The sequence below is a fragment of the Lepidochelys kempii genome, chromosome 9 (assembly GCF_965140285.1).
Source record: "Lepidochelys kempii isolate rLepKem1 chromosome 9, rLepKem1.hap1, whole genome shotgun sequence".
NCBI lineage: Eukaryota > Metazoa > Chordata > Testudines > Cheloniidae > Lepidochelys > Lepidochelys kempii.
The window spans coordinates 61,754,805-61,780,958 of record NC_136388.1 but is presented as its reverse complement, the minus strand read 5'-3'; the positions used below and the strand labels follow the sequence as shown (position 1 = coordinate 61,780,958).

The 26,154-nt window shown below is 45.6% G+C and overlaps 1 protein-coding gene across 3 annotated transcripts in view; it reads right to left on the bottom strand.

Annotated features, from left to right (window-relative positions):
• Positions 1-26,154, bottom strand: part of ARHGAP36 (Rho GTPase activating protein 36) — a 78,401-nt gene that overhangs the window by 3,933 nt on the left and 48,314 nt on the right. For all 3 annotated transcript variants that reach the window (XM_073360668.2, XM_073360670.2, XM_073360669.2), the window contains exons 5-10: positions 25,369-25,564; positions 22,933-22,988; positions 19,438-19,588; positions 9,405-9,553; positions 7,802-7,978; positions 2,184-2,281 (exon numbers count right to left, since the gene is read on the bottom strand). In XM_073360668.2, the coding sequence (XP_073216769.1) occupies positions 2,184-2,281; positions 7,802-7,978; positions 9,405-9,553; positions 19,438-19,588; positions 22,933-22,988; positions 25,369-25,564 (827 nt within the window). The remainder of the gene's footprint in view (positions 1-2,183; positions 2,282-7,801; positions 7,979-9,404; positions 9,554-19,437; positions 19,589-22,932; positions 22,989-25,368; positions 25,565-26,154) is intronic.

Here is a 26,154-nt window from a genome sequence, read left to right as displayed (position 1 = left end):
GGAAGAGCTGGGTAATTATAGGCCTGTCAGCCTGATAGCGATCCCAAGCAAGATAACGGAGCGGCTGATGTGGGACTTGATTAATAAAGAATTCAAGGAGGGTAATATAATTAATGCCAATCAACATGGATTTATGGAAAATAGATCCTGTCAAACTAACCTGATATCTTTTTTTGATCAAAATTACAAATGTGGTTGGTAAAGGTAATAGTTAATATACTTAGACTTCTGTAAGGGATTTGATTTGGTACCACATGACATTTTGATTAAAAAACTAAAACAATATCAAATTAACTCGACACAAATTAAATGGATAAAACTTAGCTAACTGATAGGTCTCATACTGTAATTGTAAACCAGGAATCGTCATCGAGCGGGTGTGTTACAGGTAGGGTCCTGCCGAGATCAGTTCCTGGCCCTATGCTATTTAACATTGTTATTAATGCTCTGGAAGATAACATAAAATCATCCCTGATCAAATGTCCAGATGGCACAAAGATTGGGGTGGGTGATAAATAACGAAGAGGACAGGTCGCTGACACAGAGTGATCTGGATCACTTAGTAAGATGGGCAGAAGCAAACAATGTGTGTTCTAATACAGCTAAATGTAAGTTTATCTATCTAGGAACAAAGATTGTAGGTCATCTCTACGTGATGGGGGATTCTAGCCTGGGAAGCAGTGACTCTGAAAAAGATTTTGGGGGGTTGTGATGCATAATCAGCTGAACATGAGCTCCTACTGCTATGCTATGGCCAAAAGAGCAAATTCGATCCTGGGATGCATAAACAGGGGAATCCCGAGTAGGAGTGGAGAGGTTATTTTACCTCCTATTTGACAATGGTGCGACCGCTGCTGGAACCCTGTGTCCAGTTCTGGTATTGACAATTCAGATGGATATTGATAAATTGGACAGGGGTCAGAGAAAGGCCACAAGAATGATTAAGCAAATGTACCTTATGGTAATCGTCTCAAGGAGTTCAATCTATTTAGTTTAACAAAGAGAAGGTTAAAGAGTGACTTGATCACAGTCTATAAGTATTTACACAGGGAACAAATATTTAATAATGAGCTGTCCAATCTAGTGCAGAGCGGTACAACACAATCCAATGCCTGGAAGTTGAAGTTAGACAAAGTCAGACTGGAAATAAAGCATACATTTTGAATGGCAAGAGAAATTAAGCATTGAAACAATTTAACAATGGCCATGGTTGATTCTCTATGACTGGCAATTTTTAAATCAAGTTTGGATGCTTTTCTAGGAATGATTTGGGAGAAGTTCTTTGGTCTGTGTTATACAGGAGGTCAGACTAGATGAACACAATGGTCCCTTCTGGCCTTGGGATCTAGAAACCTATGAATGTCTACACAGAGGCACAGGTGCCCGCACATACACAAATACAGGCACAGGTGCAAACACACAAACACAGTCTATGTACGATACACAGCCAAACTCACAGCACAGGCATGCTTCACGCAGGTGCACACAGACACTGTCAGGTGCACACGTACGTAGGCATAGGCAGACAGTTACAGGTGCATGCGTGGAGGCACAGGCAACATCCAGGAAGGTAGTTTGGAATGGGTTTGTGAAAGGAGTAGGAGAGGGAGAGGGTACCTGAGCCCGGGCTCCAGCCCAAGCTCAGACATCTATACTGCAATTTTATAGGACCGCAGCCCAAGCTCCACAAGCCTGAGTCAGGTATTTTAGTGCAGTGTAGACGTACCCGGAGAGGTTGAGAGGAATGAAGTCAGGAGGGCACTGTAGTGCATGCCTCAGAGAGACGACGGGAGCAGAGGGATATTGGTGAGGGAGAGGAAACAGAAGACGGGAGGAATTTTTGTGAGGGGATGAAGAGGGCAGCTTTTAGGGCAGGAAGGAGGGAATAGAGGGGGAATGTGCTGTTTGAGGGAGACAGGAAGCAGTGGGGGTAGGGAATGTTTTGGAGAGAAGGAGGGACCTGGGGGACAAAAGACTGGGAATTCAGAGGGAGGAGACAGAAGGGGCTGTTGGGGAGGAGGGAGAGAGTGAGGGAGGCAGGAAAGAACAGAAGGCATAATTCGCAAAATTGTTGCTGACATTGTGCATTTGCTGCCATTTTGCAAAAAGCTCAGTTTCTGCAAAGCTAATGGCCCAGGCACCCCGGCACCACCACTTCGAATTCTTTCTTGACAAGGACTTACAGAGTGGTGTTGACCTTCCTGCGTAAGAGATAGTCAATGACATCAGGCTCTCTCTGAAACAGCCTCCTTAGGATGTCATGCTGCACCTCTGGAGACACCTGCAAGAGTCACAGAGACCGGTAAATATGGCACCTGCTCCTCTCAGAGGAAAAACAAGCAGAAACAACTAAGCCAAACACACCAGGGTTTGATGCAAGGCCTAAAGACTTGTGCTGTTTACCCACAAACACAATGCACTGACTTTAAATGGATATATTACTTCACACTTTTCCTAGCGAGTCTGAGCAGAGTTGGGCACAAGGCTGCATTGTCAGACTGGGAGATTACTCTGCAGGGATTCCTAGACAATGGGTAAAGTGTCCGGTAAAGAATTGATCACTGAACTAGTAGGACTGACCAGTGTGGTCCCGGAGCACCATGCGTCCAAACTAATTCTACTGTTGTGGTTGCACTTTCCAGCACATTTTCCTGAAGCCATGACTTCTGGGAGATTTCAAAAGGCCTTCTTGTTGCCCGTTTGGAATTGTGGGAGAAGATGTCAAACTCCCATAAGTCCATAGGATACTCCCATAAGGCCCTAACAACAGGTATAATTTCCCAGTCTTTGTCTCAAAATAAAGATGGCTCAACTTGCATGCCTTGTCACCCAGAGAGATTTCTGCTGGGGCTTTGAAAGTCATCGCCAGGTATATGTGGTTCTGCAGCATGGTGGCGGAGGAGGTTGCTGCAGGACTTGTGGAGAGCCAGAGCATGAGACCAGCAGTGAAGGGAGTTATTGTTGCAACACCATCCCCACGCCTCCCCATGGAGCAGTTTATTTTGTACGGCACTCCAGGATGGTAGTCACTGAGTGGAGCTCTGCTTAGGGATCTGCCCCTTGACCACAACTGGAGGGACTGAGCTGTGGAAGCTACCTTCCCCAGACAGGTCCTCCTGGGTGCTACTGTCATGGAAATTTGCATTTAGAGTTGGATGGAGGCTAGTAAATTCAGATCGAATTCAGCAAATAGTTTTGGGCAGTAAAACAATGGAAAACATTTTTTAAAAAGTCAAACATTTCAGTTCAGCCATTTTGAAATGAAACGTTTGGACTTACAATGTCAAAATGACATTTTGTTTAGAAATTTAACTAATTTATTTTGTAAAAACAAAAACCTGAAGAAAAAATTGTTAGCGGTCAAACAAAATAGTTTTGTTTAAACTGAAATGATTTTTTTCCCCAGTTTTCTCATTTCAGTGAGAGAAACCAAAAATAAATGCAGGTTTTGTTTGAACCAAACTGAAATATTTTCAGGATTGTTTGGTTTGGCCTCCTAAGCCAAAAAAAATATCAATTTGCTCAGCTCTAGTTGCATGGCACTACATAGAAGTAGCACAAAATCATGACATCAAGGGAGGCCAATAAAAATCTTGGAGGGGTTTAAATAACTGGGCTTCCCAATCTGTATTGCACTAGAGACTGAATTCATGTGCCCTTTCTGTGCCTGCAAAGAGACAAGCCCAGGAGTACATGATGAAGATGGGTACTATGTAGTGACACAGGCCTCAATGAATCATCACAGCAGGTTCCTGAACGTCTACATAGAGTACGAAACAAAGTGCATGAGACTAGAATTATTAAAAATGGGCTGAGACTGGAACTGTTTTCCCACAGCACAACATTAATGGGTTCTTCATCGCTGCTTCTGCCATGGCCCATGAAGCCATCCCCAGATTACGTACCTTGTGGCGCTGCAGATTCACTTATATGCACAGCTGGTGTGGGATGCTCAGTCAAGTGGAGACGGCTGAGCTGTAACAGTTCAGGGACTCATGTGGTGATTGATGCATCTTCCTATTGCATCATATGTGTTAAAACAAAGGTGAGTTGGAGTCAGGAGCCAATCACACTTGATGCAGTTGATGTGCAGCAAAAAGACAAGCCATGTCCCCTAAGACTTATTTCTAACTGGCAGAGCCTGCATTTGGCATGCAGCCCAATTAGAAACACTGTGTGCACTCGGGAACTGGGAATGGAGCATACTGATCACTGAGGTACAGGCACAAGTTACCTCCAGTTGCTATTACAGCTCATTGCTTGTTCTGTTGTTGCTGGGTTTTTTCTTATGTATTAGATGCAACCTTTTTTACATTTCCCCCTTGATTTGATGTTAAGGGGAGGAAACAGATGGGTTGGCTCATACTTTTACTATGTAGATACCTTTCCCCTGCCCAGCCTGGGCATGTTCCTGCATACCATGTTTCATCGTCTAGTCAGTGGCCGGCCTTTAGGTTGAACTGACCTTGGTTGTGCTTGGATTATTTTCTTTGGCATCCTTTCATTTGTTTGTCTTCTGCAATGTCCTCACCCTCATAATCTTGTCAATTGTAGCCAGTCCCATACCTTGATTTCACTTCCTACTCTCCTTCTAACTTCTTCATTTGTCTTAAAATTGTTCCACTTTACACCTGCCATCTTTCAGAGAACTCATCTCGACTGCCTCCAGCTTTCTGAGGTCTGTTTTATTTAATGAAGCTGCTTTCAGACCAGTGAGTAACCCTGTTAGCACACTAGGTTGATACATTTTTACTTTGGCACTCAACAGAATGTTTTCATCAATCCATAAATTTCATCAATTCAGCACATGTAGCTAAGGCACATTGCCTTTTAACTTCATTCTTGATGGAACCCTCGGCGCAGTGACCAAGCTTCCTCAATACACATAACATTCTGCTGGTTCTGTGACATCACCACTGCTGCCTTTCAACACTTTATCTATTATCCCTTTTCCCAGATACAACCACTTCACCTTCTTGGCATTTATTGTACGTCCACAAGGACTACAACAATTTTCCAAGGGAGCAAAGAGTATTATCATGAATTCAAATGTGTCTGCCAGTTGTACAATGTCATCTGGATAAGCCAAGGAGCTTAATTCTAGATCAGTGGTTCTCAAGTTTTTGTACTGGTGACCCCTTTCACATAGCAAGCCACTGAGTGCGACCCCCACATCTAAATTAAAAACACTTTTTTATATATTTAACACTATTATAAATGCTGGAGGTGAAGCAAGGTTTGGGTGGAGGCTGACGGCTCCCCACCCCCCATGTAATAACCTCACAACCCCCTCAGGGGTCCCGACCCCCAGTTTGAGAACCCCTGTCCAAAATCCTCCAGTGTCACACCCTCCAACTCATCTAACATTCTTACTGTGCAGTTAAAGAACACGATGAAAAGCAGTGGTGAATCCTTGCCCCCTTGTTTTACACCAAACTTTGACTTGAACCAGCTTCTTAATTCTTACAGCACTACAGGACTCTTTATACTTAACGTTTATAATTGTGTTGCCGGCACCCAGTGCCGAGAGGCTGAACAACAGCTGGAGTGGTTTGTTACCCGGTGTGCTACACCCAATAATTACAACGGGGTGGAGAAGCAGAAAAGTTTATTTGCAGCTGCAAAAAGGTATAGGGAGAATAAAATTTTAAATTTTGCATAACAGAGCAGGAAGTTACATAGGCTTTTATATATATATATTTTTAGCATATTTACCCAGGGACGCCAAAAGCTGTTGCCGGCACCCAGTGCCGAGAGGCTGAACAACAGCTGGAGTGGTTTGTTACCTGGTGTGCTACACCCAATAATTACAACGGGGTGGAGAAGCAGAAAAGTTTATTTGCAGCTGCAAAAAGGTACAGGGAGAATAAAATTTTAAATTCTGCATAACAGAGCAGGAAGTTACATAGGCTTTTATACATTTTTTTTTGCATACTTATTTAATAGCAAGCTGCTTTAAGTATTTATATAGCCAGCCAATTTAGTTTTTAGCTAGTTTTTTGATTTTTTGTATTATTTGTTAAATTATATATAAAGCTGCTTTATTTAGCATTGTTTTTTTATATTTTTTTTGTTTGGCCTTGCTTAGTTTCAGGCAGTTTGACTCTGCAACATACTGTTGCAAATTCTTAGCATAACTGCTGTGTGTGCCTCCAGGCGGGGGGGCCAAGGACACTTGGGCCTAGCACACAAAGCTGCTGCGAGTGCCTCCAGGCAGGGGGGGGGGGGGGGGCAAGGACACCGGGGCCTAGTGCAAGGGGGCTTTATTAACACTTGTGGTCTTCCATCCCCTCAAGTTACCTAGTGGCCATGCCCCAGTGTTCCCAACAATTGCAATTATCTTATCTGGAACCCCATATGAATTTGCTACTTTCCATAATGCTTCCCTCCAAACCAAGTCAAATGCCTTCGTATGATTGCTGTCCTCTTCACACAGAGAGATATGTTCTGAATAGACTTTATTATACAAACCCAAACACATAGGGCTGCATGTCTTGGAGATGCCAGTTGTTTTCCCTGTCCATGTGCAGAAGTGGAATGCCTTTGGAATAGGTGTGAGTAAGCTAGAGAGCAGGCAACAGTTCTGCATGTATTATTGACCTGCATCACTGGGCGGGTGATACAAGCACATGTGCAGAAGCTAGTTGCTACAAGAGTTGTGTTGTCGTCTCCTTTTGAGCCTTTAGGTAGTTTCCGCTGACCCTGTCTGTCCTCATGGATCAGCTCTTTCTTGTTCCTGAAATAGTCCATCGTAAGTTCTTTCTTTGTGCCTGAACCTGTCCCGTCTTTCAAAAGCAGTCCTGGTTTTCTCACTGCAGAGCCTGGAAATTATCTTCACCGATTTTCGTAGTTTTCGAAGAATTTAAGTCCAGAAAGGACCATTGGATCATCTAGTCTGCCTTCCTGTATATCACAGGCCATCAAATTTCACCCAAATGTGAGAGATGCCCAGGTGATCCCAGTAGGCGATTCGCACCCCATATTGCAAAGGAAAGTGGGAAAAAAAATAAGGTCCCTGTCTCTTTGACCTGGGGGGAAATTTCTTCCCAAATAGAAACCTGGCCATCAGTTTGACACTGCGCATGCGAGCAAGGCACACCAGCCAAACACTTAGAAAGAGAATTCTCTGTACCACCCTGTCTGGTGTTCCATCTGCAGCTGTGGAGAATGTTTGATGCTTTAGAGGAAGGTAAAAAAACCCAAATCCCAGAACAGATCTGGCCAATTGTGCAGGAGGGAGGGGTGTATGGAGAGAAATTCTGGGATGATTCTCTGGCCTGTGCCTGTAGGAGCTCAGACTAATGACCATAAGGGTCCCTTCTGGCCTATCTGTGAATGAGGATAGTGCAGGTCCCTCTCCCAGGGAGCTGGCACTGCTTGGCAGGGCAGTGCAATGGGGCTGAACCCTTGGCTCTGCCACTCCTCTCCCCCATCCAGGTGACTTGCTCTCAAAAAGCTGGCAAGAGGCGAGCAGTTCCTGGTCACAGGGCCTGCTCTGTGATTGGCCTTTGCATGGGCTGCAGAAGCTGAGAGGGGAGGGGAAAGAAGGAGAGGGTTCCTTGCACGACCTTCTGCCCTGCATTCCCCTGCCAGAGCCAATCACGATGTGACCCAGAATGAATCTCTACCGCACAACTCATATCAACACAAGGAACAAATCAGGTCTCTGCAGGCCAGTTACAAAGCTCCCTACTAAGAAGGCAGGCTGTGGCTGCTGCCCCACTCCACTGCCATGACAGGAGACTGCAAAGAGGAGGGGAAGATTTGGAAATGTGTTCACTGTAAATGCCTCCTTCCCTACCATGAACAAGGCTTCATAGTTCTCAATTAAACTCTGGAGCACAAGGATGATAGAAGCGCTGTTTTCCATTTCCATGGCCTGGGCACTGGGGTCTCTCTCCAGAAGCTTCTCTCTTTGCAGGAGGTTGGGGCCAAAAATTGTAGCCAAATTTGAGGCTGTCATTTTATTTCCAGGAATCTAACAACCAAACACAGAAATTAGTGTCAGATACCAACCCAGTAACACAACTCGCTCCAGGTGCTATCCCTTGCCCCATGGCTGAGGCGAAAGGAAAACTGCTGAGTACCACTTCCCAGGAGAAGAACCGGGCTGCTTCATGGCGCAGTGAGACTCTCCTTCTCCACCCTAGTCTCCACTACCCTGTGAGCAAAGACTCTATCTGCCATTGTGCTTCCACTAGATCAGCAAGCAGGCCCAGGAGAATTTTTTGAGCTGGCTTGCAGTGTCTGAAAGCTCCTTCCCTCCCACCTTATATAAGCATCAGTCCAACCTTTGTACCTGTCCCCCATGATGGGCTCAGTTGCACAGCTCAAATAATAAAGTAACAAATAACATTTCCATAGCCCATTCCATCCCACGACACTCTACAGACTATATACAAGAACAACTTCACCTGCCATTTCTGAGGTGGAACATGACAGTTGTTAAACAATACACAAGAACAGTATAGAACAGTTCAGGGCAGGGACGTAGACAATGTCATATAACATGCATTATGCTCAGTTGTAGCTGCACAAACAATTTAAGGATGCTGCAAGTAATTCATCTTGCCTACAGCCTCTAAATGGAAAATTACCTAGGATACCAGGGATACTTTCCCAGTTCTTGCATGGGATCTTTAAATGATCACAAATGGTCAGGACTTCAGTTGTGTATCTCATCTGGCACAAAGCACTTCCTGCAGCTACCTCAATGCTGTGCTGACAAGTGGCTCTGTGCTGACGCAGCAGGAAGGGTGCTCCTGCCTAGTCAACAACACCAAATGCTACTTTGGGTAGGTTTTTCTGGGAATTCTTAACCCAACCTCATTTAGCTTTCTAGATCTGCCAGGCTCATAGCACAAGGTGGTATGGCTGGAGGTACACTGAGGAGCTGGGATGGCTCAGGTTGTTTTCAGTATGAGGGAGTCCAGATTTCCATGTTTAGCTTAGAACTATCCCTGAAACTGGCTGTTTTCAAACCTCCTAGTCCTTCAGCAATGTGAACAGGACTCATGCAGAAGGACTGCAGAGTTCTGGGTGCAGAATAATTAACGAGAGTATATTATATATTACATAACAGAGTATATTGACATATATTGCCACCCAGTATATAGTGCAGGAAACCAGAGGCATCGTAGTACAAGAGTAATGCCTTTTGAGGTCATGGCATAATGTGCTAAGGATGCAGCTTACATGGGATCCAATCACAACACAAAGCCACTACTCAGAAAACATGGGAAATCCTTTTAGAACACTGTACTCTGATGCTGCAAAAACTGGAAAAGTAAGGAGGCACAGATCACTTGCAAGCAACTGCCATTGTCCTTCCTATGTCACCACCCCTACAGAAGATACATATCAGTGCAAAGCCTTATGGGTGCATGAGCATCTGAAGCCAGTACCTCTGGTCTCTCTGGACCTGTGGAATCCTGGGCATGCTGTGCCACCTTGTTCAGGAACTGCAATAGCTGGTACAGGGTGTCACTGTTACAGGGAGGCAGGAGGTACACCAGCAGCTGCAGCACGGAGAGCTGGGCCATGCGTTCCATGACTATTCAGAGAAAAATGAGCAATTCAAGTTAGACCAGCAACTGACAAGACAGCCTGAATGTTCCAGACATTTCACTCTCACGTCAGATTTCCTAAACAAGCAGCATATCCGTTGTTTACCAGTTTGGTAACAGGAACCCAGGCTTTCCCATAGACAGGTGATCCCATAACTGCCCCCTACAGGTTTTCTTGCAGCTTCCTGTTAGGGACAGGAGACTGGGCTGGATCCAGTCTGTCAATTTCTCTCTTCTTCTCTGCCTAAGAAAGCAGTCTGGGGGTGAGATCCTGAAGTTCTGAGGACCCTGTTCTCATCAGGACGATTCCTACAACACTGATTGTTAAAACTCACAGGAAGGGACAGCCGTAAGATAACTGAAAACTCATACTGACAGTGTAGTCCCTTATTGCCTCCACTAAGATTAATATGAACTGTACCATATTGTGAGCTCCCCTTTCCCCTCCACACAGCTTCAGTATCTGTGCCAGTAACAAGCATTTTTAACACCAGAAATAACCTGTCTCTCCAACTTCCCACCCATCCCTTCTATACGCCCACTTCAGCTGTGCTCCAGCCACCTCATGGCCAAGCAGCCATAGCTCCTAACATTCTGATTGATCAAGTGGGCTCATTTAAACAATCTGCATTTTAATACAGTCAAATTTCAGGCCATACAGCTAGGCACAATGTAGGTCACATGTACAGGAGGAGGGACTGTGTCCTGGAAAGTGGCGACTCTGAAAATGACTTGGGGATCATGGTGGAGAACCAACTCACCATGAGCTCCAGTGCAATGCATTGGCTAAGAGGGCTAGTGTGAATCTTAGCTTTATAAACATTGGTATGTCAAACAGGAGTAGCTCTATATGCAGCACTGGTGAGACCAATTCTGCATACTGGGTCCAGTTCTGGTATCCACCCTTCAGAGAGGATGTTGAAAAATTGGAAAGGGTTCAGAAAAGGACCACAAAAAAGATTTGAGATCTGGACAAGCCTCACAGCAAGAGACTAAAGAACCTCAATCTGTTTGGCTTATCATAGCAAAAAGTCCAGAGGCAACTTGATCATTGTCTGTAAGTAGTTACCATGGGAGAAGATTTCTAACAGAAGAGAGCTCTTCAAGCTAGCAGACAAAGGCAGAAGAAGATCCAACAGCTGGAAGCTGAAACTAGATAAATTCAGGCGAGATAAATTATTTTAACAGTTATGGCAATTAACCACTGGAACAACTTCCCTAGGGATGTGGTGTATTCTCCATCCCTTGGAGTCTTTAAATAAAGATTCATTGTCTCCTTCTAAAAAATATACTCTAGCTCAACTACCAGATATGGGCTTGATGTAGGAATCACTGGATGAATTGATTTGGCCTATGTTATGCAGGAAGTCAGACTAGATGATTGCGATGGTCCCTTTGGGCCTTAAAATGTATGCATTGATGATGTCAGTGACGTTACTTACATGCTTAAAGTTATGCATATGGTTAAAATTGTTCCTTTCTTTTTTGTTCTCTCAGCGACGCATTGTTTTGCCTTTTGCAGCTTTTTTGGTCAATAATTTTTTTCTTTTTCAACCTTTCATCCATGCCTGCGATGGTGTCTGCCTGCTCATTCCAGCCAGCTGCTGGCCTGGTGACTCAGTCTGCTTATTCTTCTACAACACTTCAAAGATTTTTAATGATGGCTTGAATTTCACCTTTTATAGACCTTAGCTCCAATAAGTGTCTTTTGCATCTTCTTTGATTTACAGGCTGTTTACTCAGGGCTAAACTCAATACTGGAGAAGACAGATACATCTTCTTGCTGCTTATTTTATCTGACATTTAAGAAGAACCTGTTGCCTTCTTTTGCCTTTTTTTCCCCTCCTCTTTTTTAAGAGGAAACATTATGCCTTATGCTGTTCTGTTGCACTTCTGATCTGGAGATCAATACTCCTCTGTTCCATTTATTCTTGAATGTAACATCTTTGTAAATAACATAGCAAGCCGGGAGAAACTGCTCTCTGTCTCTTTACAGGGCTGCCCAGTGTCACAGGATACTCATGTCTCTCCAGATCTGTCATTTACCACAGAAAATGCCATGTTTTTTTGAGCGACAGTCATCTTTTCTTCCTCCTGCTCCTTCCCAGGAGCTCTGGGGAAGGTGTACTGAGCTGCAAACCCAAAGACTATGAGTTTTAGTCTCTGCTGTGCCACTGATTGTTAGGATTTCTGTGCATTTCACAATCCTCATTAATCAAGGCTTCATGCCCCTACCTTCATTGTACAGTTATGCATTTTACATTTATTCAATAATCTGATCTTACTGAAAATCGTCTAAACCAAAAAGATTAAAAAGCTAACAAGATATTAAGATGCAGAAGGGATGAGACAGTGAGTAATAAGCAGAATATTAGAATGCCTCTATATAGGGTGGCCTCATCTGGATATTGCATGCACTATCGGGTCAGCCTATGTCCAAAAGAAGCTTGCAGAATTAAGATCAAGTGTCTTCAAAAATTCTCAGTTGAAGAGAGGCTGAAAAGATTTGGATTATTACCTTGGAAAGGAAACAAATCAAAGGGTGCATGAGAAAAGTATATAAAATAGTGACTGGTCTAGATACAGCAGGTTAGGAAATTTGCCTGTGTCACAAAACCAGACAAAGAGGACACTAATGAAAATGAAGGATGGAAAATTAAAAACCACTAAAAGGACAGACTTTTTCACACGTGATTAAGCTGCAGAACTTGCTACCACCGGAAGTCACTGAAGCCAAAATTTAACATGATTTAAAAAGGATTGAATATTTATATGGACAACAAGAATATCAAGAGTTGGCATAATTAATGTCAACGAGTTTTGGAATGAAAATTAAACCTCATGCTTCAGAGTTTACACCAATCTCTTACTATTAGGGATCAAAATGAGAGTTCAATGGGGCAGATTATCTCATATCTGCCTACTCTAGGGTCCTTACACCTTCCTCTGTAGCAGCAGGTGGTTGGCCTCTGTCAGAGACAGGATACTGGACAAGATGGATCCTAGGTCTGATCCAGTCAGGCAGTACCTATGTTGCTAAAGTAGGTAAGTTTCTAGCCTTTGTGGCTGCAACGAAAACCTGGAAAATGTGACCTGAATGTAGCCAAAAGGCTCAGAGACCAGAAGGAAAAGAAAAACCAATAGTCAGTAATGTTGAGAAATCTCCTGATTTTTAAGCCAATCTCGTGATTTTTGAGTGCTTGGGGTTGGTGATTCAGTGGAGCTGCAGGTGTCAGAGTCTGTCCAAATGGGCCCAGTATAGTCAGAGGGCCTTTGTCGCCCCAATAGCTAGGGCCCTATCTAATTCATGGTCCATTTTGGTCAATTTCACAGCCACAGGATTTTAAAAATCATAAATTTCATGATTTCAGCTATTTCAATCTGAAATTTCACTGTGTTGTAACTGTAGGGGTCCTGACCCATAGAGGAGTTGTGGGGGGCTGCAAGGTTATTGTAGGTGGGGGGTTGCGGTACTGCCACCCTTACTTCTGCGCTTCTGCTGGCGGTGACGCTGCCTTCAGAGCTGGACAGCTGGAGAGCGGCAGCTGCTGATCGGGAGCCCAGCTCTGAAGGCAGAGCCGTCGCCAGCAGAAGCGCAGAAGTAAGGGTGGCCTGGTGTGGTATTGCCGCCCGTACTTCTGCATGGCTGCCTGCAGAGCTGGGCCCTCAGTCAGCAGCCGCCGCTCTCCAGCCCCCCAGCTCTGAAGGCAGCAGCGCAGGAGTCTAGTATTGCCCCCCTTACCTCTGCGCTGCTGCTGGCTGCGCTGCCTTCAGAGCTGAGCGCCCGGCCAACAGCCACCACTCTCCGGCCACCCAGATGTAAGGGTGACAATACTGCGACCCCCCTAAAATAATCTTCTGACCTCCCCCTGCAACTCCTTTTTGGGTCAGGACCCCCAATCTGAGAAATGCTGGTCTCTGAAATCTATATAGTATAGGGTAAAAGCACACAAAAGACCAGATTTCAGGGGGGGAGACCAGATTTCACAATCCGTGACGTGTTTTTCATGGCTGTGAATTTGGTAGGGCCCTCCCAATAGCCCAAATCACATAGCTAAAGAAGGAGTCATTGCTCCACACGCTGATAACTGCAACAAAGGTTGTCTGTGGCAGGGCGGTATGGAGAAGGGACAGGATCATCCATGCTCCTGCTAAGGGTATGTCTACCTTTGCACTGGGCGGTGTGACTCCCAGCTTGCATAGACGTACCCCCGCTACTTCTGCTCAAGGTAGCAACTAAAAATAGTGTATCCACGGCGGCATGGGCAGTCGCTAGGGCTAGCCACCCTGCGTACAATCACACCTGACCACCTGGGTATGTACTTGGGCAGCTAGCCCAAGTTGTTGCCCGTCCCACCCATATCCCATATCCAAGCTCCATGTATATGTACCCTGAGTCTTCAGCTTCTATCTGCAGGGGAGTTAGCAATGATTTCCCCCCTTTTTGCTTCCTCAGTTGGAGCATATCCTCATACCGGGGCTAGTTTTACTGGCCAAGAACTTAACAAGCTTAACTAGATTATATCCCAAATATAGGGGAAAGAGGCACTTCTTTTACCACTGTAGGGAACCCCACTAAGCAGGGTCATAAGGTCATGGTGTCACCAGATACCCCCTTATATGATTGTTGTGCTAATGTGCTGCCATTATAGACCCTGGTTGAATTTGCACCAAAGAAACACCTGAGCAGCCAAATGGGTGTTAGGGGTAGGGGGGAAGTACTGAAACCAACAATCCCACCCACCCTCCCACACTTTGGAAACCATACAGGAGTCCTGGAGCTGGAAGCATCGCTGCAGCTGTTTGAGCCAGGCCCCACACCATCATAGAAGCAGGCCCCCGGGGTACAGGCTCCTGACATCTGTTACCACCCCCTCTAGACACATGTAGAGGGTCCCTCTCCCATGTGGAAGCCCCTGTGTACTTCCAGAAGGTCATGGCAGCCTTATTAGTGAGGCAGCCTGGAGAATCCCATCCCATGGAGCAAGGAATCTAGAAGCCCCAGCTGAAGTTCCCAGGGGCTTTTAGTGCTTCTAGGTTCTCCACTCCATGGCAGGGAGCCTGGAAGTGCTGGGGGCCCGAGTACAAGATAGGGAGTCCTTCAGCCAGATGCCTGGAAGCCTTGGCAACCCTGGGAGCTCAAGCTGGGACTCTCAGGACTTCTAGGTTCCCTGCTCCATGGCAGGGGACTCTTCAGGCTGCCCCCCACTCCAAGGGGTCTTAGGTGGTCCGCAACTCCCTAGGGGCAGACCAGGGCATCTCCCAGAGTTGGGGCAACCAGATGCTGAATTTTGTTTGGAATCATTTAAATGAAACATTTTGGGTTTTTCAGAACATATCTTCCAGGAATTTCTGTTCCCCAGGAAACGTAGAAATTTCTAGTTTTTGTTCTAATTTGGAACAAAAGCCGTTTTGAAATGTAGAATTTCCCACGGAATGGAAATTCTGACTTCTACCAGCTCCAATCAACATTCCCTTTACCTCAGCTCTCTCTGGGGCACACATTGCAGACAACCTGCCCCCTATAACAGGGAACCATGATCCCTAATTTCCCTATTTCCCTACAAACGCACACCCCAGTTCTGGGCACCTGCCCTATTGCTCCTCTCCCATTGCTCTGCATGGGACTGAAGCATCCGGCTGGCAGGGCGCAGCAACTGGGCATCTGGGGGTAGAAGTACTCGCACACTGATTCTCAGCTCATACTGTCACCCCGCCCTGCAGGTGAAGGATGCTGTGCACTGATCAGAACCTTTCCTCACCTTTAGTGCTGCACACAGCCTACTGCTGCGGCTACCGCAGCAAAATGGTTTTGCTTACTGCTCTGGTGACATTTCGCTCCAAGTTCAGTCATTCTGTCTTCCCTGGAAGGTTATAACCTGGCTGCAGTTATTGTCAGTCGCGTGTCTCTGGTTGCTGGGGCATTCCTCCAGCTCTGCTGCTGCACACCTACCTTCACTTCAAGCCCGTCCACATGGGGGCATGACTCTTGCGCCTCCTAAAGCCTCGCCATTCAATTTTGGCAGTGCAAGACATTGCCTTCTTCACACTGAGGATGCTCCCCAAGCCCTTCTCCCAGCCCCCAGCACAGGATGGGGACTAGGCCAATGTCAGGGTGTGACCACAGTGCTCTTGTCCTACTAGTACTCTCTGCTTCCCAGAGCCCGCAAGCAGGCCACAGGAAGCAAAGTGGTAACTACAGCAGACCTGAGGCTCCTCTAAATTACACTGGGAGTCAGGCAGGGGCTGCGGAATATGGTGTCTAAAAGTCTCCCCGTGACTGTAAGAACCTCCCTCTGCCAGAAGGCAAGGGACTCCCTGCAGCTGGCCTGACCTGCTCAGTGTACCCCAACTCACTACTGCTATAACCTGTTTCTAAAATACCATCTACATCATGCCAACAAGTCTCTAAAAGGTGTCATGTAACATGACATTGGAAAACTAATCACTTCCAGATCATTAATGTTCTTGTGGGATGTATGTATGGTCAACCCACAACAGATTACACAGCTGTGCTGCAATTAATGACTCAAATGTGTTTAAAGCAGGCAGGTCACCTCTTGATAAACAGGTTCTTTCCAGACCAAGGAATGGGGGTCCTGCTTGTATGTTTCAGAGTAGCAGCCGTGTTAGTCTGAATCCGCAAAAAGAAAAGGAGGACTTGTGGCACCTTAGAGACTAACAAATATATTTGAGCATAAGCTTTCGTGAGCTACAGCTCACTTCATCGGATGCATGCAGTGGAAAATACAGTGGGGAGATTTATATACAGAGAGAACATGAAACAATGGGTGTTACCATACACACTGTAACAAGAGTGATCAGGTAAGGTGAGCTAGCTATTATGCTTGTATGTGTCTCCCATGGAAATTGAGCAAGGTGGGACAAAAGACAAAGGAAAGCACATGTTCATTTCAGGCAAACAAAGCCAACAGGAGAGCAAGTGAAAGAAAGGCATCACTTAAGGAACTCAGGGGGGGATTGGGACTGCACCCCCAAGAAGCCTGCCTGCCTCTGGAAGCAGGGTCAATGAACTTGGAGAAAGAGACTTCTCAAAGGTTTATTGGGCTCTACCGAGAGAGGCAGAGAACGCCTATGTTATCCTCCACCCGAGGAAACAAGGAAAACCAGCACTCTGGGCAGCCTAAGAACCACTCAGCCATGGCTGGAAAGGGAAGACTGGTGAGGAAACCACTTGGAACAAAGACTGTAGCTTGCTATGCTGGGGCTGAGCAATTAGAAAGCGTATTTTTACTTCTGTTTGTTTGTAAGTCTTTTGATCTTTATCCCCCATACTTGATCTCACTTAAATCCACTCTCTTTTTAATTGAATAAATGTTTGACTTCTTACAAAGACAAGCCAGTGCTTTGATTGAACTGAAGTGACAGTCATGATAACAAGCTCCTGTTTCTGTCTCATCAAAGGAGCAGCAAACCTAATTACTTCCAGGAGAGGCCTGGACACTGCAGGGAGACTCTCTGGGGGAAATCTGAGAGTGGGGGATGTTGGAGTCACTCTGCAAACAGGAAGTGGGCAGAGGCAGTGTGACCTGTATGCATGTACACTAGCTGTTGGTATCCAAGCTGTGAGCCACTGCAGCATAGCGTTTAAAGCAGCCAGAGTTGTAGGACAGGGTGACAAAGTCATTGCTCTGGGTTGGACCCCAAAACATCACACCCCCTTTCTATTCACATGCTCCCTGCCTCAAGTGCAGGGACAAATTGAGAATCAAGCCCTGTGTCCTCTTAAATGCTTCTCTATTTGTACCTGTGTTTCTGCACTCCTGAATTCACCCATGCACTGCTTTCTCAGGCAACTCATCTCAGATCACATTATCCTGGTCTAGAGCCAGCTCCCCAGTTCCTGCACAGCCCCACAGTGCTGGAGTAAAGTTCACAAAGGTTTTTCCAGATAATCGTTATCTGCTGCTGAAACGGGATGTGCTTTGGGGGTGTAATGAAATGTCCTGGAAGCATCATTACTGTTTCCTTGACACAACTGAACGAGAGGTCTGAAAGCTTTTCTCCAGGCTTCCTGCACTTTCTGCAATGCAGCAGTTGTCAGATATAGCTCACAGGCTATCAGCCAATGGGAAGAGGTTTTTGGTAACTCGTTTTCCTGGCAACATTGCTACAGTAGGACATGGAGGAAGGGGATTGGAAAACCCCCACCTCCCCACATTCATCACTTTCATCAATATCATGCAGGCAACATCCGTACTGTATGTTTACTGCACAAAAATGCTTGGTTCCTTCAGCCATCAAAAGAGTCATGCTCATTTACCTTGCAGCCAGCACGTTACAGTTGAGATTTCCAAAGTCAGAGAGGGAAGGTGGCTGCCAAAGCCCCATTACTTCTAATGGGAAGTGGTCACCCAAATACCGTAGGTAGCTGCTGACATCTCTTTAGCTTATTGTACAGGACACCAGCAGATGTCAAGAAGCCACTGTAAGATTGCAGATCTGGTTGTGTACAAGCTGTATAGAGAGGGACTCTCACCTCCCTGCTTATAGAATCATAGAATATCAGAGTTGGAAGGGACCTCTGGAGGTCATCTAGTCCAACCCCCTGCCCAGAGCAGGACCAATCCCCAACTAAATCATCCCAGCCAGGGCTTTGTCAAGCCTGACCTTAAAAACTTCTAAGGAAGGGGATTCCACCACCTCTCTAGATAACGCATTCCAGTGTTTCACCACCCTCCTAGTGAAAAAGTTTTTCCTAATATCCAACCTAAATCTCCCCCACTGCAACTTGAGACCATCACTCCTTGTCCTAGCATCTGCTATCACTGAGATTAGTCTAGATCCATCCTCTTTGGATCCACCTTTCAGGTAGTTAAAAGCAGCTATCAAATCCCCCCCTCATTCTTCTCTTCCCTAGACTAAACAATCCCAGTTCCCTCAGCCTTTCCTCATAAGTCATGTGTTCCAGACCCCTAATCATTTTTGTTGCCCTTTGCTGGACTCTCTCCAATTTCTCCACATCCTTCTTGTAGTGTGGGGCCCAAAACTGGACACAGTACTCCAGATGAGGCCTCACCAATGTCGAATAGAGGGGAACGATCACATCCCTCAATCTGCTGGCAATGCCCCTACTTATACACCCCAAAATGCCATTGGCCTTCTTGGCTTCTCGAGGAGGTGTCTCTGCTTGGGTGCCCCCAAATTAAAATGATCTTTAGAAATGTCATACCACACTGCAAAACCATGTCTAATTTCCCACGCCTTGGTCGCATACAGCACCAGTGAATAACAGGGGGTGCTGCTAGTCAGCATTGAGGTGCATTGGCAAAGCCATATGGGAGTGGGAGGGCTGGAATGGCAGGATTGGGAAGGGCATGGGGGTTCCAGGACTAAAATAACATGATCTGGGGAGAGCTGTGGCTGTGGACTGAGGTGCCAGTGACAGAGCTGTGTGCGGGAATTTGCACAAGTGCTGTCTGAATTACAGGTGCACATGACATTATTTGTCAAGTTATGGAGTTTAAAGCCAGAAGGGACCATGAGATTGTCTAACCCAGTAGTTCTCAAGCTATTTACCATTGTGGGCCGCATATGCAGCTCTCTGTGTTATGTGGGCCACATTCACACAATATATACGCTACCTGAGTATGGCCCTGAGGCTGTCACATGGGCTGCTGCTGTGTGCTGATTGGGCCGCAAGTGGCCCATGGGCGATGGGTTGAGAACCACTGATCTAGTCTGACCTGCTCCAGCTACTCCTGTTTTGAGCCCAGGAACTAGCCTATCACTTTAATAAGCACTACATTGCTTTACAGATTTGTTCTTTACAAAAGAAAAATTCAAGTGCAGCCCTTTGTCCCCAGGCGAGTGAAGTGGGTCCTGGGGTGCTGGGATTCTGGCTACTTACAGGCTGTACTGACAAAGGCTGAGTAGAGTTCCCTGGGAATCAGGGAATCAGGCATGTCCCGGAAAAACTCTTTGAGCAGAGCTGCCACATCGTGGACGCAATGACTATCATCCAAGAAAACATCAAATCCCTGGTCGAATTCTTCCCGCAGCTTAAATAATGTGAAAAAGAAGAAAAAGGCAAGCAGCAATGAGTCACTCCTCCATCTAGCAGTCTGGGGCCCATCCCCTTGAAGGCTGGGGCATGCTTTTCCCACTGAAGTAAAGGGGATTGGAGTGTGTTCAGCTCACAGAACGATTAATAGATTTTAAGGTAAGAAGGGACCTTTATGATCATCTAGTTTGACTTCCTGCATAATTCAGGCCACAGCTGCTAGTTGGACTAGAGAATACTTTTTGGAAAGACACCCATTGTGATTTGAAGATGACAAGTGATGGAGAATCAACCACATCTCTACGGAAATTGCTCCAGTGGTTAATTACCCCATTTAAAAATGGGCACTTTTTTCTAGTCTGAATCTAATTGGCTCAATTGAATCTTGATCTGCTTTTGTCTGCTATTATTAAAGAGCCCTTTGCTGTTAGAATCTTCTCCCCATGCAGATACTTCTACACTAAGATCAAGTCAGCTTTTAACCTTCTCTTTGATACACTAAATAGATTGATCATTTTAAGTCGCTTGCTCTAAGGCAGGTTGTCCAGCCAGCAAATTATTTCTGGCTCTTTTCAGAACCCTTTCCAATTTTTTCAATGTCTTTTTTTTAAACTGTGGATACAAGAACCAGGCGGTATGTCAGTGATGATCTTACAGATGCCACATACAGAGGTAAAATCACCTCCCTGCTTCTAGTTGACATTGACTTGCTTATATATCCAAGGATCATGTTCAGCCTCTTAAGCACAAAATTGCACTGGGAAATCATGTTCAGCTGATTATCCACCAAGACCACCAAGTCCTTTCTGAGACATTGCTTTCCAGAATGTAAGCCCCCATTCTGTAAGTATGATGCACGTTCTTTGGCACTAAATGTATGACCTTGCATTTGGCTGTATTAAAACACATATTGTTCAAATGAGCCCAGTTTACCAAGCCATCCAGATCAGTCTGTACAACTGCCCTGTACCCATTTTTACCACTCCACCAATTTCTGTGTCACCTGCTAAATTTATCAGCAACAATTTTGTTTTCTTCCAGATCACTGATAAAGATATTAAATAGTATCAGGCAGAGAACAGATCCTTGCAGGACCCCACTAGTAACAGTAACTTCAAGCCACAAGTAGTAACACCCCCACTGAATGCTGATTCCCATTTACAATTACTTTCAGAGATCAGTTAACCAGTTTTTAACCTACTTAACATGGGCTGCAATGATTTTGTAGGGTACTGGGGTTTTTTTAAAACATAATTTGTGGGGCACTAAGTTAAATGCCTTACTGAAGTCTAAGTATATTGTGTGAACGCAGTTTCCCTTATCAACCAAATTTGCCATCTCATCAAAGCACAATGTTAAGTTCACTTGACAAGATCTATTTTCACAGAATCATGTTGATTGCTAAAATAACAATGCTACCATTCTTTAATTCTTTACTGGTGGCATCCTGTCTCAGCCATTCCACTGGGTTGCCCAGGCTAACCAGCTGATAGTTGTACTGGGGTCCCCAATATTCCAAGATTTGTTAATTATCAACATTATGGCTCAAACAACTCCCCAGCCAATTATTTTAAAACTCTTAGGTAAGATATCTGATTCTGCAGATTTAAAAATGTTTATGTTCAGTAGTAGCTGTTTAACCTCCTGTTTAGTTAATGTTGGAATAGAAAATATTTGTATGTATCTGACTATAAATACAGAACAGAAATATCTATTGAATACTTCCTTTTCTGCATCATTATTGACAATCTTACCTTCCCTATGTATAACATTACTAGGATTTCTTTTTTTCCCCGGAAGTATTTAAAGAATTCCTTTTTAATTGTCATTTATTCTACTGGCCAGACATTTTTCACTTGTGATAGTCGGGTGGGGGGTCTATGTAGCAAAGGCAGAACAAATTCCAATGGCTTGAAGTTGAAGCTAGACAAATTCACAGTAAGGAACATACTTTTAATAATGAAGATAATTAACCTCTGAAACATCTTACGCAGGGATCTGGTGGCTGCGCTATCACTTGAAATCTGTAAGGGTTGGATGTCTTTCTAAAAGATAGGCTCTACCTCAACTAACGGCTATAGGCTTGATGCAGGAATCACTGGGTAAAATTCTCTGGGCTGTGTTATACAGAAAGTCAGGCTACATGATCAGAGTGGTCCCTTCTAGCCTTAATATCTAGGAATCAGTTCCAATACAATAAAGCGAGAGGTGGGCAAACATAGTAGGGGTGATGTCTTTGGCCCCAATACATCACCTTTGGGCCACATATCGGAAGAAAGACTAGCTGGGGTTCACCTGGCATAAGGGAATTGCCAGCTGGCATGGAGCCAGCTATACCAACCCTTCACAGTCCCACCCAGAGTGGAGGCATGGCCACAGCACATTGCAATCCAGTTGTGACCAGCCAAAGTAAGTTAGAATAGCTCCAAGGCAGTTCTAAGTTATGGCAAGAGCCAAATCAGCCTCCAGTTGCCTCCAGGATAGTTCAGCTGGACCCAAGGATCTAGGCCTGTATTTCCTTATGAGTCCTTGTCACTGGTTTCCTAGGTCCAGCCTCTGCACTGTGTTTTCTGCTCCTGCAGGACTATGTCAATGTAATTTTAGACTCAGGTATACCAAGCCCTACTTTATTTATTCTCTACCCCTCACATATACTCTGGCTTCCTTCTCCTCAGCTTTCCGATCTTCTCAAGTGTCTAAACTTTAGTCTCGTCTCCTCCCTTCATTGTCTTGTACTCATCCCTCCTTCGCTGGGCCATACACCCCTTTCTTCCTCTCTCCTTCCCAAGCTCTCGTCCTTACCCCATTCTCTCTCCCCCCACTCCTCAGCTCCATTCTCTCTTCCTTCTCAACATAGTTCTCCTGGGCACAGGGCACAGAGACTGCAGGGGCAGCTGCCCTGCACACACAGGAGACAGACTCACTTCAGTCTCTTGCTCTGTTTCCTATATTGTGTTTTCTTTTCTCTCCTTGCCTGCCTCTTCCCAACTGCCTCCCAGCAATGCTCTCTGTACAGCACCATCCATACTGATTTTTAACTTGACTGTGTGACATAGAAGAGATACAATACAACCGGCTCAGAGGAACATGTTCTAGCACTGGCAGATCCTTCAGGGGGATTCCTGATCCTGCCACACTGGGAGATCATTTTTTTGCTGTGCACACAAGCCAGAATAAATTGTGTTACAGAACATGGGGCTCACAGCCCTGGATGCAGCCACATTTCAATCTGGTTCTTATTGTAGAGTAGGCAAATCTGTGTTCCCATCTCCCATTCTCCTTCTATGTCCCTGCGTGGCACCTGTCACCTATACAGATGGTTTGGTGAGTTGGGCACTCTACCTGCTGAACTCTTTTCTTAGAGCTTCCGACGCGGAAAATGCCCACGGTCTGGAGTCCTGAAAGAAAAATAGGTTTGTAAACAGCTCTGTATTCAAATGAATTTCTTTACTTGTTCACAGCCCTGACTGCTCTGTGCCACGTGGAACACTGGGCTCTTTACCTTTAGCTACAAGGGAAGACATTGCTTCACTCTGTTAACTCACAAAGACTCAATAAATGAAAGGCTTCTCCCTGTGCTGTCCTACAATCTGCCACCTCCATGCAACCCCATCCTTCATCCCCAGGGTATCATTTGCAATTAATTAACCACCCCCTGAATCTCCCGCATCCCTGGCCTCCAGCCTGTGCTACTTCCTCTATTATCTGAGTGCCAGGAGGGCACTGCCCAGACTCAAATTGAGTTTGGGGACAAAGGTTGGTTTTGAAAGTAGCTCTAGAGTTGTCTTCGGCTGGTGGAACTGAAGCTATGTCTACATTACAGGCGTTAAAGCTGCAGAGATACAGCGCTGCAGCTGTGCTACTGTAGCACAATAGTGTAGATGCTTCCTAAGGTGACAGAAGAGGGTTTTCCATCAGTATAAGTAATCCATCTCTCTGAGCAGCAGTAGCCAGATTGACCTGGCCGCAACTACACCAGAGGCTAGGTTGGCTTAACTACAGAGCTCAGGGGTGTGACATTTTCACACCCCTGAGCAGATCTAACTAGGTTGATGTAATTTTTAACACCTGAGCTGTGTTGCAAAGGTGACTTGACAGAGCTTTGAAAATTGGGGGTTAGTGACTCAGTTTCTCTTGGCTATGCAAGTGAGAGACCAAATGTACCCCTGTATTCACACCTACACACTACTGTAATAATGTTTGTATAAGGTATGCCTTGTATGGTATCATTTGAGAACCCATAATTTGCTGGTCTGTATTTTTCTGCTAAAGTATATGTGGCAAAATTGTATGTAAAGTTAAACAATTCCCCTGTATGGTGATATTGACACAAGTTCCAAACCCCACAGCCCTGCCTAAACAGAAGTTGGCAAACAGGTCTGTCCTAAACAAAGGTATGTGTGCTCTGCTTAAGTTGCATTTAAGCCATAAACAGAACCATCAAGCAGCAAGGAAAGACAAAGGAAGTTCAAACAGGTGAAAAAAGCAGCAGGGAACATCCTTCCACATCAACTCTTTGACTCCTGGTTTTCAGCTGGGAAATGTTTGTCAAGAGAGGAACTGAAACTATAAATGGTAGAGACAAACACCACAAGACATCCCCTCCCTGCACTGAAGCAACAAAGGAAGCAGCTGTTGGACTCTGAGGGAGGGGTCCTGACCTAGAGAGTTTGGTCAGTAAGACTGCTGAAAGCATGTGGTGAGAAAACTTTGCTTTGATTCTAAAGTAGTTAAGTTAGGTATTAATAAATGTCTTATCTTTATTTTTCTTGTAGCCATTTCTGACTTTTATGCCTCATTATCTGTACTCGCTTAAAATCTCTCTCTTTGAGTTAATAAACTTGTTTTATTGTTTTATCTAATCCACTGTCTTTAAACTTAAGTGTCTGGGCATCTCCACTTGCGGTGACAAGTTGTGTGTTTATTATTCTTTTAAAAGAATAACGGATTTAATATAACTTGTCATGTCCAAGAGAGGGTTGGGCAGTACAGGACATACATTTCCGTGGGGAAAAAATCTAAGACTGGGGGTGTGTTGGGGTCACCCTGCAATGTAACCAAGGCTGGTGAGAGCCAGAGTGTAACCCAAGTGTGGCTGGCAGGCTGCCGTTACCCACAGATACTCAGGTGGGGCTTGCATGCTGGAGGCTGTATGTGAGCGACCCAGATGGGAGCTACTTCAGCAAGACATTGTAAGGCACCCATGGTTGCAGGGCAGGTGCTCATAGTCTGGATTGTACCTTGGAATGTCACAAAGTGTTCCTTGTTGATCAATGAATTCAGAAACCTTGGGGGCTGGAGAAACCTCCAACAGCATCAGAGACTCGGGAAAGGTCTTGGTTTGGATCCAACAAAGGGGTGAAGATTTGTTGGATCCAACAAAGGGGAGCCAGTTTGTCCATCCCTAAGAGAGGTTTTTATGGGCCTTGGAGTTGGAGAGGCTCTGTCTCCTCCCCACTTCTAGCAGGGGAATGGAGAGAGGGATTTAAATGGGAGGAAAGTGAGATTTTTAAGAATAAAAAGGTGGAATTCTCACCAAACCTTGTCTAGGATTCTCTGCAGGCCTGAGCTGCATCCACCTCGAGAGGCCAAGAGGAAGGCTAGCCCACAGGATAGAGCTTCTTGGCTATAAGCAAGCGAACCAAAGCTCAGAAGGTAAGGACCGGGCCTGTTCCCCGAGCTCACTGGGGGTTTGTCACTGATTTCAGGGGGCCTGACGTGACACCATTTCATTATTTTCGAGGAATGCCTTTGGTTAGAAGGAAAAAGCTTCTTTACCGTATGCCTCAATGTGCTGGCAACATCTGTCCACAACACGCGGGACCTGCCTGTAGATGGGATTGAGGCTCAATGTCTTGTTCCTCTCCAAGGTTCTCCTGAGATCCAGCTCATTGGGATGTGACAGCTGCAGAGCTTCCAGCAGCCTGGAGGTGTTGTCACCCAAATCAGCGATGGAGTCCACAGACACTCCCCCCTGAAATCAGACACAGAGGTGACTTGGGAGAGCAAGGTGCCCAGAGCCCTCAGTTCATAAGCCCCCGGTGCCCCCACAAATCCCAGAACCTCAGCACTAAAATGAACCCCACAAGACTCCATATCCTGGCCAACAAAATACAGAGGCCTGGTATGGGCCACCACCCCAGGGCGAGCGAGGGAAGTGAGACGCTAGAGTGAGCTCTCTCATCCCAGGCACTCTGAGTACAGCCCCGGGGTACACACTTGGGTGGCTAGCTGGTGCTGCTGCAGCCACACTGCTATTTTCAGTATGCTAGCTTGAACACAGCTAGCATGTGTCCATCTATCCACACTGGGAAGCACGCTGCCAGTGGCTGTGTAGACAAACCCTTGTTTATACACACTGCCACTACTGGAAATCTCCCTTCTATACACACCCCTACTGCTGCCAGAGCTGCTAGTGCCTTGGTCTAAATTCCAAGCAAACTCCAGCAAAACTCTTGTTCAGAGTGAAATTTCCCATGGAACCAAGAGTCACTTCCCTGTTACCCTACCCCTGCTCTGTCTTTCCCGCTTGGCTGGAGTGTCTTCTGGAGAGGCTCAGTGGCC